This window comes from Amia ocellicauda, chromosome 23 (assembly GCF_036373705.1).
Source record: "Amia ocellicauda isolate fAmiCal2 chromosome 23, fAmiCal2.hap1, whole genome shotgun sequence".
Lineage (NCBI taxonomy): Eukaryota > Metazoa > Chordata > Actinopteri > Amiiformes > Amiidae > Amia > Amia ocellicauda.
The window spans coordinates 2,578,194-2,593,848 of NC_089872.1; the positions used below are offsets into that span (position 1 = coordinate 2,578,194).

Here is a 15,655-nt window from a genome sequence, read left to right on the forward strand (position 1 = left end):
CAGGATATACCCGATATGGTGAAAAGACGCTCTCTTTTCTTTTTTTTATATTATACGCTCGTGAGTACAAGTTGCTTATGTGCTATATAAACAGCTTTATTTCAAAGTTTTGTATTACTTATTTACAGCATTTCAGCTGTATATATATACACAATACTTTGTTTTCTATTGAGATTTGTTTAATCCGATTTGTCTTGCTACCTGCTGCCATTGTATTTGCTTTAAAATTGATTGCCATCTCACTGATTTTCCCGGCACAGTTCACAAAAAACGAGTGCATGCAATGGTACTTGTTTTATGAAATGCATGCATCACAAGGCCCTGCGAGCTTGCAAGTAGCTCCATAGCAAATTGCAATTGCAATTCTTTATGAAATGGGGCCTGGGACTGTAGCTCAACCTGTCTATATGCTGTGTTTTCCTGATTACATAAGTAAATCTTCATGATAAAGCTGAAAATTTAAAAATGTTTCTTTCACAATAATTCCTGTTCCATTGTACCATTGTCTTTTCTAGTTTTTGTTTGTTACTGGTTTCCAAAGGGACCATGCTTTCATTACATACAGTAGCACTGGCATAATGCCAAGCACTTACAATATTTAAGTTATGTAAACCATTGACAGCATTTAATATTATCAAAACTATTTATATTTGTTAGTCTAGTTTAAGCACAAATAAATTAGCTGACATGTGCAACAATCATTTGATTAATTTCAAATGTATTTAAACAAATTCTGAAATCATATTTAGAGCAATGTTTAATGTTATGTTTTAAGAGAAATGATTTTGTATTTATTTGCTATAAAATAAAACATTTGTTTGGCTGTGCCTATTCCAGAATTCCATTTAAAAGCAGTGAAGTACGTGTCTATCGTAAATAAACAATGGCTTCTTCGCCAGTTTTAACAGAGATGCTTTTTTTACGCAGTGAAGCCATTTGCTAAGCTAAGTCTCAATTCTGCTTGATTGTCTAACAGGCAATCATTCCACCAAGCACAGAGCTGCTTTGACTTGGAGATCCAATGTACATCAGTTGACATTAAAGTGACAGTTAACATTATTAATGGAAAATACAGTGCACAGTGACCCAGTCAAAACACATGTAAGACTAGAAACATTGAGATTTTTTTTTTTCTTTGTCTTATCAGCAGAGAGTTTATCAGGACTAACATTACACCAAAGCAAGGCACGCGGTCATATTCTGGGTGCTGACGTGCAGTCGCTTTCCAAATATTTGCAGAGCTACACAAAAGCTTAAAATAGCACACCACTGACGAAGGTCCAGGGAAAGCAGGAGGAAATGCATATTTCATGAAAATAAAATTAGATTAAAAACACACGGCTGTTTCTGAACCTGTCACGTTCACCAAGTGCTGTGTTCTACCTGCAAAAACAACCAGATAGGACCCAGATGTCCGCATATTCTGATGTTACCTCTCAGAACAGCACACAGGTTATTTTATTGTTTGTCACAATGTCCGTCTACAATTTACAATTTTAGTCAACATGGCTTCCACCAGTAAACAAACAGGCCAATAAGTCGGTTTCCCCTTCATTTGGTGAGACACTTTAATGGCATGTTCTTAACACACAGTAAATGCTTATGCTTTTTCTTGATAATACTTTCCTAAATTTCATATCCAGTTCGAGTAAATGGAAACTACACTAAATTCAGTCTGAGCTGTAAAACAGGGATAATCCCTTCATGTTTTTAATTATGAAAAAATAATATTGATCTTTTCCAAACTGTCTGAATAACATTTTGCTTAATTGGTATGAAGGGACCATTACATTTTTTTGGTCTAGTCTTGATTTTCATTACACAAACTGTATTGAAAGATAATTAATTTTTTTTCCCAAAAGGAGTATAAAATTGCACTTCTACCCTCATTTTGTTTCTTATCAATCGAGGAAACATGCTATTGATCCCTGTTGACAAGATTTCTCAGGAGTCCTTTAGTTGGCCTGGGGTAACAATTTTGGTGTAGTTAGATACATTTATCTGAGAGTACATATTCAATGTATTGTTAATCTTAATCATTTAGCAAGGCACACCTTTTCATCTTTCCATTTTTCTTTTTCAGAAAACAATGACATCCTTTGTTCTTCATTCTTATGCATGTATCTTATGTAGTTTGTACATATTTTGGTAACGGACATTTGGACTAGAACACTGTCGAAAAAAAAAAGTATTGGAGTACTCAAACCTGACACCACACAATACTACTACATTTGGTTTACAAATATTACTAAATGATTATAATGCTTTAATGCCCCTGGGGCAATACGTGTAAATCTTGCACATTACACTTTTGCCAATACCACTGCGTACCATACAATAAACAAACACATACTGCAGTTCAGTTAACTATTCCTTCCACCATGAACACATTGTATTATTTATGTACCACATTAGGAATCATTGTCAACTTATTCTAAATGCAGCAAACTGCAATATATACATTGTTAAAAAGACTTTGCATATCTGTTTAAATACATCTTGAATGTTCTTGTGAAAACATTAAAAACACAGATACATTTTCCTCATTGTGTGATGCTTTAATGCAAAAAATACTAAAACAAACAAAAAGACGTCTGAAGGACTGCAATTCAAGATCAATTCAACATTTTTTTTCCTGAAGATGCAATTCAAATTAAAACTAAATCAAAAAATCCTGTTCAACAGGAAAACAAAAGATGAAGTTCTGTCAGGTCTCTTCACATTTATTAATTCACTCATTGTCAATATCCACCATCCAGTAGAGGGTCACAGTGAGCTGGAGCCTAACCTGTCGGGCACAGGGCACAAGTAAGGGCATACCCTGGGCGGGACACCAGAACATACACACGCACATCACACTCACATGACTACAGTGCAATGAAAAGTAGCCAATCAACCTAAGCAGCATGTCTTTAGGATATGCTAGGAAACCAAAGCACCCATAGAAAGCCCATGTGGACACTTTTTTATGATACTTTTAAAAGTCTAAAATGTAAAACTCATCACAAACAATTGGAATGTTTGCTCCAGTGTTGACAGCTGGTTGTTCACAGAGGTCTTTAAGTTTCTCTCTCAGTGCTACCCTAATCGATGGATTGAGAGTCAGAAGATATCCAGGGTCCAAGGCTGAAGCAATATGGACAACTTATCCTGTTGGCAGGAGCCATGCATCTCCATAAAGACACTCAAGATGTCTTGAATTCTGTTACTTTACTTATTTGGCAGGTTTAAGATGTTTAGAAAGCACAGTATTATTTACAGGGTACACCACTGATATAGATACTACAGATACGCCACACAAGGCCATTGTGGCACACCTCGGAGCAATGCCGGGAATACCTCAAATTGTTTGCCAGGGATGATCTGTTAAATACAGTGTCGATGTTCAGGTATGTGGTGGTGGTGCCGTTTCTGTGTAAATTCCTGTGTAGATATTGTGGTGAATAGTGACATAAGTCTACTAGAGGCACCAACCCAAGCAATTTGTACTGGCAACTTTAACATGGTCACTGATAGCCAGTTGAAGTGTATGAGTGAATGACCAAACTGACTCTCACTCAAGTAAACTTGTGTTGGCTAGGACCATATTACAGAATGAAATATCAGGTTTAGAGGTTGCCTGCATTGCATACTTTACACTGTTACACTTTAATTTGTTTAATGTATTTCCAGGTGTTCCTTCACTTTGCGAGATGCCATTGGATTTCTCTGTCTGAATTATTTAAAATTATATGGACCTGTATTCAATTGATAAAAAATATGATTGGAGATAATTTGATTTTGGAGTAATATCGAGTAGTTAAATTAAATAAAGTTCAGGTGCTCTTAACCTATTTTTGAAACACTTTCACATTCTCTTTTAATTACTATCCATTTCAATTCATTTTTTTTTTTTTTTTTTAGGATCATTATCATTTGAATGTCTTATTAAATCCATGCATTGTCTTTTCATACAGCAAGCCCAGAATGCCCACAGTTAATCTATTACATCAATAAAAGGATTTAATGCAACAGAAACTGCACCTGTTGGTGCCCGAGAAGCCACAGTGAGTTGCTGGTGTACAAAGAACTGAAGATCACCAAACCACGCCTGGGCAGTGCACAGTAATTTGGTCACTGTCCCATGGGAACACCTGGATAGCTAACACCATAAGGGACTGGATACCAGGACCATTGGACACATACAGACCTCTGGGAGGATTTTACCCAATGTGTACCAAATTGGCAGACCCTGCTAAAATTTGAACACTCAGGTTAGGCACACCACTGATCTACACCCTCCCAAACTATCTACATAATAACACTCTACCAAACCTAGATGGGGTCACACCATCAGAACAATTCTGTAGAATAACAATAGTAACAAGCTGACTCCTATCACCTTAACCCCCACCTCATTCCCTCCTTCTCCCACACTGGCTGTGCAGCCTCAGCTCACCTGCATACATGTGGTAGGTGAGCCTCTCGATGAGCTTGACCACAGTGCCAGCCTTGATGATGGGGATGCCAGCCTTGGATTGGACATTCTCCTCAAAGACCACGTTCTCCTCGGAGTCAGGCTCGGCAAAACGATACACTTCTGGCCGGGGCAGCCGCATCTGCTCCTCCTTCTCCTCCTGCAGCATTGTGAGGTCCAGCATGCGCTCCAGTGTGGAGCGGTACTGCAAAGAGATGAGCGCCGCCATCCAGCTGTTCTTCTCCTCAGCTGACTTGGCTGAAAACACCACACTGTTGCCATCCTTCAGGATGATCTCAAAGGCATGCCGGTACTCGCCTTCCTTGTCATCCTTGTCATTGATCTGCACCTTGCGCATGAAGAACTTCTCCTTCAGCCGGTACTCAGCCGTGCTGACTCCTGGCAGGCGGGGTTGGCCGTGGTTGGACTTGCAGCAGATCATTAGCCCATCAAACAGGAAGATGTGGCGTTCGTGCTTTGCACCCACCCGTGTCAACGTGCCCTCCATGATGAACTCGTTGCAGCACTGCCCGATGTCCTTGCCCTCCCAGCCGTCGATGTTCTTCTGTATCTCGTTCATCTTCTTGATGGCCAGGTGCTTGCCCTTCATCTGCTGGCTGTAGAAGCGGCAGGCTGACTCGCTGAAACAGAGACAGATTCAAAATATAGATATAATAGAGTTCAATAAATTGGCAGCAGGTAAAACGATCAGTAAAAAAAAAAAAAATTAAATAAAGCTGCACAAACATAATTGGATAAAAGGATAAATTTGTCCTTTGTCCTATTACTTTTTACCCTCATGCCTTGTGTTTATTGTATGCGTTTCCTGGGTAGTCATTTGCTGCAGTTGTTTTGGACATTAACAGCTCACTAGTGCACACAAAGGAAGTGGAGTTCTGTGTTAAAGTTATAGGGTACAATGTTTAACTGAGGGACTTCAAAGTTTCATATAACTGATATGGCCCCGTCAACATTTCCTCTCATTTACAAGAAATCTTTGTGTCTTTGTGTCTTATGTACACCCATCAACCCAAGCAGAGGCACCCACAGAGATTAACCACACAACACACATTACAGGATGTACAGAAAATCAAACACTAAATGACTGAGACAATGGAAGCCATTGCTTTAACACACCCATCATCAGATTAATATGTTCAACCGACCTAATGAACTACTGCACGGCTTCAATTTCACGTAGAATTCCCCTGCTGTAACAAAGTTACAAGGGAGGCCAAACTAGGGCAAAAACTTATTTTTCTCCTTTTGATTCCACTATACCAAGTTAGTAACACAGCTGAACTGAAAATTGAATCTTAAACATGGAATATTTCTAAACAATGCAATACTCATAAAATACCAAATATATTAATACAATGCTGCCTTTCAAAGCTAGTACATTTTCCTCCAAATAACACTGAATTTAAATAATATATAACAAATCCACCAAGAATACTAGAACCCCCTTTTCTGTTTTTCCCAATTTTAAATAATGAACCCAACTCCAACCCATGTACACTACAAACGGTTTCTTTCAGCACTATAAAAAAATCATGTTCAATGGAAGATAAACTAAAAAAGATCCTCTCAATGTACTCCTAAAAGAAGACCCATGTTATGGTCACACTGCATTCTCACTGGACTCAATACTACAGCAAAATATACCCCCAAAATATACCCTTCTAAACAATTAACAGAAAGTGAAAACAGCCTATAAGTATATAACTTACTTTACCAATTCACTAAGTTGTCTCCTGCTAAACAAGTACTAACAATCAACCCCCTACCCCACCCCACGTAGAAACTAAAACATACCGTATGATAATCCATCCTTTCCCCATAAAAGTAATAAAAAATACAAAAATAAAACTACAAAACCCAGCAAAATGAAACTGTAATACCCTACATCCTCATAGCTGATGTTTTTCTTCCTCCTTGTGAGTCAACACAAAGTAAGTAAAAAGGAAAACTTTGAGAAAAGCTAGAGAAAGAAAAGAGAAGCAGGTCTCCAATTCAATAATAACAGGAGTGAGGGTGTTACAGTTAATTGAACAATAAAACCAACCCCACCAGTCCACATAATGACGTAACTTCCTTTCAACAACATAGAAGGACGGCCAAAAAACAGTCAATCCCCCCCCAAACCTCCACCCTCCATCTCCTTCCTCCCTCCTTTATTTTAGGAAGAGAGGCCAAGCACTGGACTGGGCCTGCTGGACAATGGGGCCCACATTCAAGAGGAGGTTAGAGTGAGGGAGGAGGGGCAGAGTGTGTCGGAGGGCAAAGACAGGAAGATAAGGCCATGGCTCCTACCTCAGTCTCCTCTTGGCCAGACTCTTGGAGCAGATCCTCTCCATGCTGCTCTGCAGGTTAAGCAGAGCGGTGATGGCCTGTTTCAGACACTCCTTGTCCTCCTCATCTTCGCTCTTCTCCTCTAATTGCTGTGGGGAAACAGACTGAGTTGAAGGAGGGCTAGGGGGAATGAGGCGAGTTCCAGGAGGAGGTGACAACAAGGTCACATTAAGGCCTTCCTCATGAAGAGGATTAGCAGCACACACAAAAAATGTACTAGCTCGCTCTTGCAACTAATCACTTCTCCTGGAAGCCAACTGGGTTGTAGAGATACTATTGAGAGAGAGAGAGAGAGAGAGAGAGAGAGAAAGAGAGGTTTAAGAACAGGAGGGAACATTTCTGCCTTTTTTTTGAACAGGCTGGATTTAAAAGAACCACTTAAATACTTTTTTTTTGTTTGCTTGTTTTTTCACATTAGGATACTGTATAAAAATCTATAGAAACCATTTTGTTACAAATCCTAATCTATTTACACAATGGCTTCTTAAATTTTGTTTTCTAAATGAACACCTCATGAGGTCATCAAGGAAAAACAATAGTACGTGTACTAACGTTTAACATTTTTATATATATACACATACATATATATACACGCATATATATATATACACATACATATATACACACATATACATAAACATATACATATATATATATACACGTATATATGTACATATACATATATACACACACGAATATATGTACATACATTATATATATATATATACACACACACACACACACACACACACACATGTATATAGCACACTGGATACAGAGTTAGTTGAAAATGGATGGGTATATTTTAAGAATATAATACTTGAGGCTCAGGAGCAATTTGTACCAAAACTTAGCAAATTGAGGAACAAAAAACACTGGCCAAAATGGTTTAATAGAGGTATGCAAAAAATATATAAAGATAAATAAAATGTTGTATAGCGTATACAAAAGGGATGGTGACGAAACAAAATACATAGAATATGTTGAGCTGCAAAGAGATCTTAAGAAAGGGATCAGGAAAGCAAAGAAGGAAATAGAAAGAAACATAGCTCTTGGAGCTAAAACCAATGCAAAGAGCTTTTTTCAATATTACAACAACAAAAATGTAGGTATCTTGGAAAACGAACAAGATGTGGCAAATATTCTAAATGACTATTTCACAGAGGTTTTTACAAAAGAAAAAACAGATGACATGCCACAGGTTGACAATCAGTCCAGTCAAACCCTAAGAGAGATCAGGATAAATGAGGAGGAGGGACTAGCAGAATTAAAAACAAACAAATCACCTGGGCCAGATGGGATATTTCCAACAGTACATAAAGAAATGAGGGAAATTATTTATAGGCCGCTAACTCGATTATTCCAAATGACACTTAGAACAGGGGATGTGCCAACTGACTGGAAGACAGCAAATGTCATACCAATCCACAAGAAAGGGGACAAAACTGAGCCAGGAAATTACAGACCAATCAGTCTCACCTGCATCACCTGTAAAATGTTGGAAAAAATGATTAGACAGAAAATAGAGGAGCATCTTAATGAAAACCATATTCTTGGAGATAGTCAACATGGGTTTAGACGAGGCAGATCATGTCTTACTAATTTATTAGAATTTTTTGAACATGCAACTGCAGCTGTAGATCACGTGAAAGCATATGATATGATATACTTCGATTTCCAAAAAGCTTTTGATAAGGTTCCACACCAAAGACTGATCCTCAAATTGGAAGCTGTAGGCATTCAGGGTAACATAAGTAGATGGATTATGAACTGGTTGATGTATAGGAAACAGAGGGTGTCGATTAGAGGAGTCACTTCTAACTGGAGTGAGGTTGTTAGTGGAGTTCCACAGGGATCAGTACTAGGGCCTTTGCTTTTTCTAATCTATATTAATGATCTGGACTCTGGGATAGTTAGCAAACTTGTCAAATTTGCAGATGATTCAAAAATAGGTGGCTCAGCAGATACAATCTTGGCAGCACAGGCTATTCAGAGGGACTTAATATAATATTCAGTTGTGGGCTGACACCTGGCAAATGAAATTCAATGTGGACAAGTGCAAGGTAATACATGCAGGTAACAAAAATGTCCACTATAATTACACTATGGGAGGTACAGATCTAGATGAAGTTATGCATGAGAAAGACCTAGGAGTCTATGTGGACTCCTCACTTTCTCCATCCAAGCAATGTGGGGAAGCAATAAAAAAGGCAAACAGAATGCTAGGGTATATTGTCAAAAGTGTAGAATTTAAAACAAGGGAAGTAATGTTAAGACTGTACAATGCGCTAGTTAGACCTCATCTGGAATACTGTGTACAGTTCTGGGCACCACACTTCAAGAAGGATATTGCTGCTTTAGAGGAAGTTCAGAGGAGAGCAACCAGACTTATTCCAGGTCTGAAGGGAAAGTCCTACTTGGAGAGACTGAGGGAACTGAACCTTTTCACCCTGGAACAGAGGAGACTACGTGGGGACTTGATCCAAGTCTTCAAAATCATGAAAGGCATCGACCACATCAAACCAGAGGAACTTTTCCAGATCAGCAGGGACACATGCACCCGGGGACACAAATGGAAATTGGGCTTCAAGGCATTCAAGATGGAAAGCAGGAGACACTTCTTTACACAGAAAGTAGTCACAATCTGGAATAAACTACCCAGCGATGTGGTTGAAGCTGAAAGTTTGGGAACATTTAAAAATAGTCTGGATAGGATCCTTGGATCACTTAGATATTAATGAACACCAAACGAGCACGATGGGTCAAATGGCCCCCTCTCGTTTGTAAACTTTCTTATGTTCTTTATATATATATATATATATATACATACACATATACACACACACACACACACACACACACACAGTGAGGGGAAAAAAGTATTTGATCCCCTCCTGATTTTGTACGTTTGCCCACTGACAAAGAAATGATCAGTCTATAATTTTAATGGTAGGTGTATTTTAACAGTGAGAGACAGAACAACAACAAAAAAATCCAGAAAAACGCATTTCAAAAAAGTTATAAATTGATTTGCATGTTAATGAGGGAAATAAGTATTTGACCCCTTCGACTTAGTACTTGGTGGCAAAACCCTTGTTGGCAATCACAGAGGTCAGACGTTTCTTGTAGTTGGCCACAAGGTTTGCACACATCTCAGGAGGGATTTTGTCCCACTCCTCTTTGCAGATCCTCTCCAAGTCATTAAGGTTTCGAGGCTGACGTTTGACAACTCGCTCCCTCCACAGATTTTCGATGGGATTAAGGTCTGGAGACTGGATAGGCCACTCCAGGACCTTCATGTGCTTCTTCTTGAGCCACTCCTTTGTTGCCTTGGCTGTGTATTTTGGGTCATTGTCATGCTGGAATACCCATCCACGACCCATTTTTAATGCCCTGGCTGAGGGAAGGAGGTTCTCACCCAAGATTTGATGGTACATGGCCCCGTCTATCGTCCCTTTGATGCGGTGCAGTTGTCCTGTCCCCTTAGCAGAAAAACACCCCCAAAGCATAATGTTTCCACCTCGATGTTTGACGGTGGGGATGGTGTTCTTGGGGTCATTCATCCTCCTCCAAACACGGCGAGTTGAGCTGATGCCAAAAAGCTCGATTTTGGTCTCATCTGACCACAACACTTTCACCCAGTTCTCCTCTGAATCATTCTGATGTTCATTGGCAAACTTCAAACGGGCCTGTACATGTGCTTTCTTGAGCAGGGGGACCTTGCGGGCGCTGCAGGATTCCAGTCCTTCACGGCGTAGTGCGTTACCAATTGTTTTCTTGGTGACTATGGTCCCAGCTGCCTTGAGATCATTAACAAGATCCTCCTGTGTAGTTCTGGGCTGATTCCTCACCGTTCTCATGATCATTGAAACTCCACGAGGTGAAATCTTGCATGGAGCCCCAGATCGAGGGAGACTGACAGTTATTTTGCGTTTCTTCCTTTTGCGAATAAATCGCACCAACTGTTGTCACCTTCTCATCAAGCTGCTTGCCGATGCTCTTGTAGCCCATTCCCATTCCCATTTATTTCTTGGCAGATGCCCTTATCCAGGGCGACTTACAACATAAGTGCCAAAATACAGAGAAGTACAAGGCATCAATCATTACAAATTCAACTGAGCTAAAACATAGCAATTCAAAATAATACATTTTACAAATTCCAATTTACACAAGTACAGTAAGAGACTTCCTACATCCTGGAATGGTGAAAGCTAAGTGCTGTCAAGATGTAGGGTTACAGACGAGGGCTACGGGAAAGGGAGCAACACAATAAAAACTATTTTTGTCATCATTTTCCTTTTATCTGAGTTAGTATTTGCTGTTTCTGCCTTTTGCTTGCCTTTTGTCAAATACTAGAAACACTACTTCAAGAAATTGAGATGTGGTTTTCATGTCAAAGCTGCTATCAGAGCAGTTATCAGACAAATGGAAGGGGAATACCTGATCATTCCGAAGTAATTGTGCAATAAATACTTGTGTTATACATGCATAAAAACATCACTTAAATTTGGCTCCTTCCCCAGGAAAGGTCTCATTCCAGGCATTTCAGCTTTCCTTCCCCCCGAAAAGAGGCTTATATTCCACATTGTACACGTACAAGAATATCTGACACTAAGACTCAGTCACATGGCTGCATTCTTGTGACTTACAACGAGGGCACTGATCCCCATAAAGTCACATTAACGATAATTATTAAACAAGCAACATCTCTTTGGAAGGGAACTGAGATCTGCATTACAGAAGAAAGCCTAACTCACAAACACCAGATCAGAACCTCTTTACACACAGGGACAAAGTAGAACCTTTGGACCATTACGAGTCAATTACTGTCCCAAACATTCTCCAGCTATATACACAAATGCTGTGTATTCACTGGGAGTAAAAGCTCCTGTGTCAGTCCCATACGTACATTTAGTTATTCTGTGAAATACTACATATATTATAAAGGCCTATAAAAAAAAAAAAATAATAAAAAAAAATGAACTTCTACATGCAAATTGATAGCATAGACAGAATCACAAGGAACAACAATAACAAAAATGGAAAAAGGCAAAGAAAAAAAGAAAAACAAACAAAAAACAAAACCAACAAAAAGAAACTAAATGCAATAAGCACACCTAATATTCATATACATATTACCTTGGCAGCAGACAGTGAGGCACCTGTGAGGGCTAGGGTTCCAGTGAGGCAGCTGTTATCAGCCCCTCTGTGGTTGCTTTGTTCAAGTGCTGATGGAAGGTGTGCCAGATAGCTGGACCTGCTGCTTTGCTCGTCATATTACAGCACTATACTACTACAGGCCACTCTGAACATCAGAAGCCTGCTAGTGGTAACCCTGGCAACCCATCTGTGGTACTTAATACGCAAATGAAACCCATAAGGAGAACATTCACTGAAGAGGTAGGTATCTCCATCCACACTGATAAGGAGCAAAGACTATACATTTGTACAAAAACAAACGCACACTGGTGGTAATTAAATAAACCCCTCTTCCCTAGGTAATTAAAGCAGGTGTTTGGAGTATGCACCCATAGCAAGTCACGCGTACGTGCTAATTCTGTGAAATGTAAACAAGAGACTTTTAATTATAAGATGCAACTGAGCAGCCTGAACATCTAATTTTAAAATCTGAAGGTACGCCTTGACGTTGTTTTCCTTTACTCATTATGATGGTCAAAAATGCACTGACTGTGTTAAAGAGACCCTTTTCCTACAATTCCGAAACAGTTATACGACTTAGAACAACCTCTAAGTCAGACAGACTTACTGTACTGTACTGTACTGTTTGTGCAGTGTAACTCTTTGAATATTGTATTGTTCTTTGTTATGCTTCTCCAAAGCATGTGACCTTAGCACTGGTGTCTACCAATTTAATAATAATAATAATAATAATAATAATAGATCATAGAAGTGCCTAGAAGTCTCTACATTTTTTTAAATGGATAAATCGTAGCCACTTATGATAATTGAGTGAAGTTCAAAACAAGTGAATTAAACAAGTGTTTATTTGCAGGTTAATCACTGTGTCCACTCAATCTGACTACAGTTGTAAGAAGACACTTGAAATGCTATACAATGCGTGTGTTTTTCAAGCACATGTAGACAGGTGAGGTAGAGACTGCAACTTGAACTTGATTTGCATTTATGCAGCTTAAACGCAGTAAGCCTATTTAATACATATATTTAGGAAAAGTCAAGAACGGGTATACACAGTGTCTTCAAGAACACAAAATAATTCAAATTAAAAATTGGTCAAACTGACCAGCTCAGCACTTCAAGTGTTAAATTATAAAGGCGAATCACACAAGATATTACATCACGAGAGTACAGTACAGTATCCGCTCAGGAACTGCAGAGTTACAAGCCGTTCCCATTCAGCATTCCATTCCCATTCAGCATTGTTATACTCTAATATCAATGGCTAGTATTTATTAGAGTATTACTGTGTGGCACATATATATATATACACACACACACACGTATATACACACACTACATATATATAAAAACAAAATATCAATAAAAATACAAAGGCAAGACACTGAGTGCCTCAGTGGCTTACAGCTTTGATAAGGAGAAGGAGTGTGTGGGCTGAAGGACTTTCAGATTATAAGCAACTGCCATGCAGTGTTGTGCTACAGTGAGGTTAGAGAAGAGAGGTTTCGGGGTGGATGACTGAGGTGCTTCACAGGGCCACCCGCCAATTTGGTTGTTAAAATGGTTTGAGGTATATTTGGGTGTATGCGTTTAGTTTTTTTTAAACACAGACTAAGCAGACCTCACCAATGAGCTGTGTGGCAAGGTGACAAAAAGCCTCAAAGCCTCCCCTGCGGTTAATTAGTGTGTCAGCAGTGGTCTGGAAGGAGCAGCTTGATGCAGTTCAGGAGACACGCAAGCCCCACAGAGTTATCTTACAAGACCAGCATCAGTACCGCTCAAAGGAGTGGTAGAGGACACAAGCTTATTAACTATTGTCAATTCTTAATTAGTAGGGTACAAAAGAAAAAAAGCAAGTCCAAAGTTTAATAAATAAATAAACCATAATAACAACAAGTCTTTACAGTCTGACTACTTCCCAATTGTTAGAGCATGTTTAAAAGCAAAACAGGTGATATCCCATGAATAGCTACTTTGGCATGTGATTATGTAGACTGATCAATAAAGGTTCCAAGCCAGTTTCTTTCTTAGATTGGTAGGTTATCAGTCAACAACATTAGGTAAAGGTAAAGCTTAATGAAACTTTTATGTGATGAATTGAACCAATTAACCATTGTGTCCAGGATATAACCAATGTAAAACAATCTGTAGACCAGGGCTCCCACCACCAATCTAAAACAATGGGAATCTTAACTCAAAGCACAAGTAAATGTCATTACTCCACAAAACATCTCAGCATTCTATCCAACACCAAAGTCATTGGGATTATCAGCACTTACCTTTAAAATCTCAAAGTAGTGCAGACAGTGGTATACAGGGGTTAGAAGCAACCTGGGCAGGACATACTGCACAGCTTCTTTAAAACCTTCACCTATAGACTAAGAGATGAGAGAACACAATCACCACACAAGGCTATGAGGACCAGAGCAATAACCCCCGCCCAATAAAAAGTGAAAATCACACATCTGTACAAATGTGTTTTACAAAACAAGGAATTCCAAAGCAGTTTTTCATGAATTTTGGTCTCTTCTTTTTAAGCACTTAAAAATATATACTTGATTTATTTCTTCACCAACTAAAAGATTTAATGACATTAAGCATTATGCAAATAAATATTGTTTTAAAACATAGTGTATAATGATTTGTACAATAAATTTGGGCTGTCAAATTATTATTTATAATCGCGCTTAATATCAATTTTCAATAATTCATTGCAATTAAATCACATAGGGCCGATATAATCACACTTTAAAATTATATAAAACATTTACATTATATACGAGTGTAATTCTAGCAGAATGGATGAAAAACAATCTGAAGTAAATCAGATCTTGTTTTGTTTTATTCCAGCAATCCAGTACTAGAAAATATAGAATTAAATGTTGCTTGTACATTTTTGCTTCTACTTACAGAGGAGAGCAATCTACATTTTGTAGAGAATGTTGATGAAATGTTTATGGGTAGACAATTATATTATTAACAATTAAAATTTGAATTTGTATCTATATTATTCATTACAATTAGGCAATAATTACAATTATTACTGAGCAAATGAACCTAAATTTTTTTCTACAGTACCATCATTAAAATACATTTTATAGTATGGCTAAACTATAGTCCAACAGATATACAATGCAATAGAAATGTATGCAGTTTATTGTGCTGTTGCTGTTTAACATGAACCTGTATACAATACAAACCAAGCTTCAAGTTAATACATACAAAATACAATTTGTCCAAACACAGTGTTAGTTCAACATAATTAAAATATCCCAAAATACATGAATAGTAACAGTATTGAATCAGGTAATTCAAGGAAATTAAATTACTGTCAAATTAAATGTGAAACAATTCACTTTTTCACATGCTTACCAACTTTGATTTGTAAAATAATTATATTATGTACATTTGCTTCTACAAAATTAAAACTCATTTGATCATGTTGATCCAAAATGTAGAATCCATGTCATTTCTACAACAAAAAAGCACACTTTCTAAATGTTTCTAGCAAACATGTAGAATGGTTTCCCCTCAGCTTTATAGACTTTTAATTGCATAGGCTCAATATAGGTCCTAAATCATAGTACTGCAGGTAATCTATATCTTCTCCCCGAGCCAGTTGGTCAAACAAAATTAGTCTTAACATTTTCAGAAGATAATGCTGCTCTCTTCTGTATGACACAAAATTTT

The 15,655-nt window shown here is 38.2% G+C and overlaps 1 protein-coding gene across 1 annotated transcript in view; it reads right to left on the bottom strand.

Annotated features, from left to right (window-relative positions):
- sos1 (son of sevenless homolog 1 (Drosophila)) overlaps positions 1 to 15,655 on the bottom strand; it is a 94,614-nt gene that overhangs the window by 25,016 nt on the left and 53,943 nt on the right. The window contains exons 8-10 of the mRNA XM_066696506.1: positions 14,245 to 14,343; positions 6,770 to 6,897; positions 4,439 to 5,097 (exon numbers count right to left, since the gene is read on the bottom strand). Of these exons, the coding sequence (XP_066552603.1) occupies positions 4,439 to 5,097; positions 6,770 to 6,897; positions 14,245 to 14,343 (886 nt within the window). The remainder of the gene's footprint in view (positions 1 to 4,438; positions 5,098 to 6,769; positions 6,898 to 14,244; positions 14,344 to 15,655) is intronic.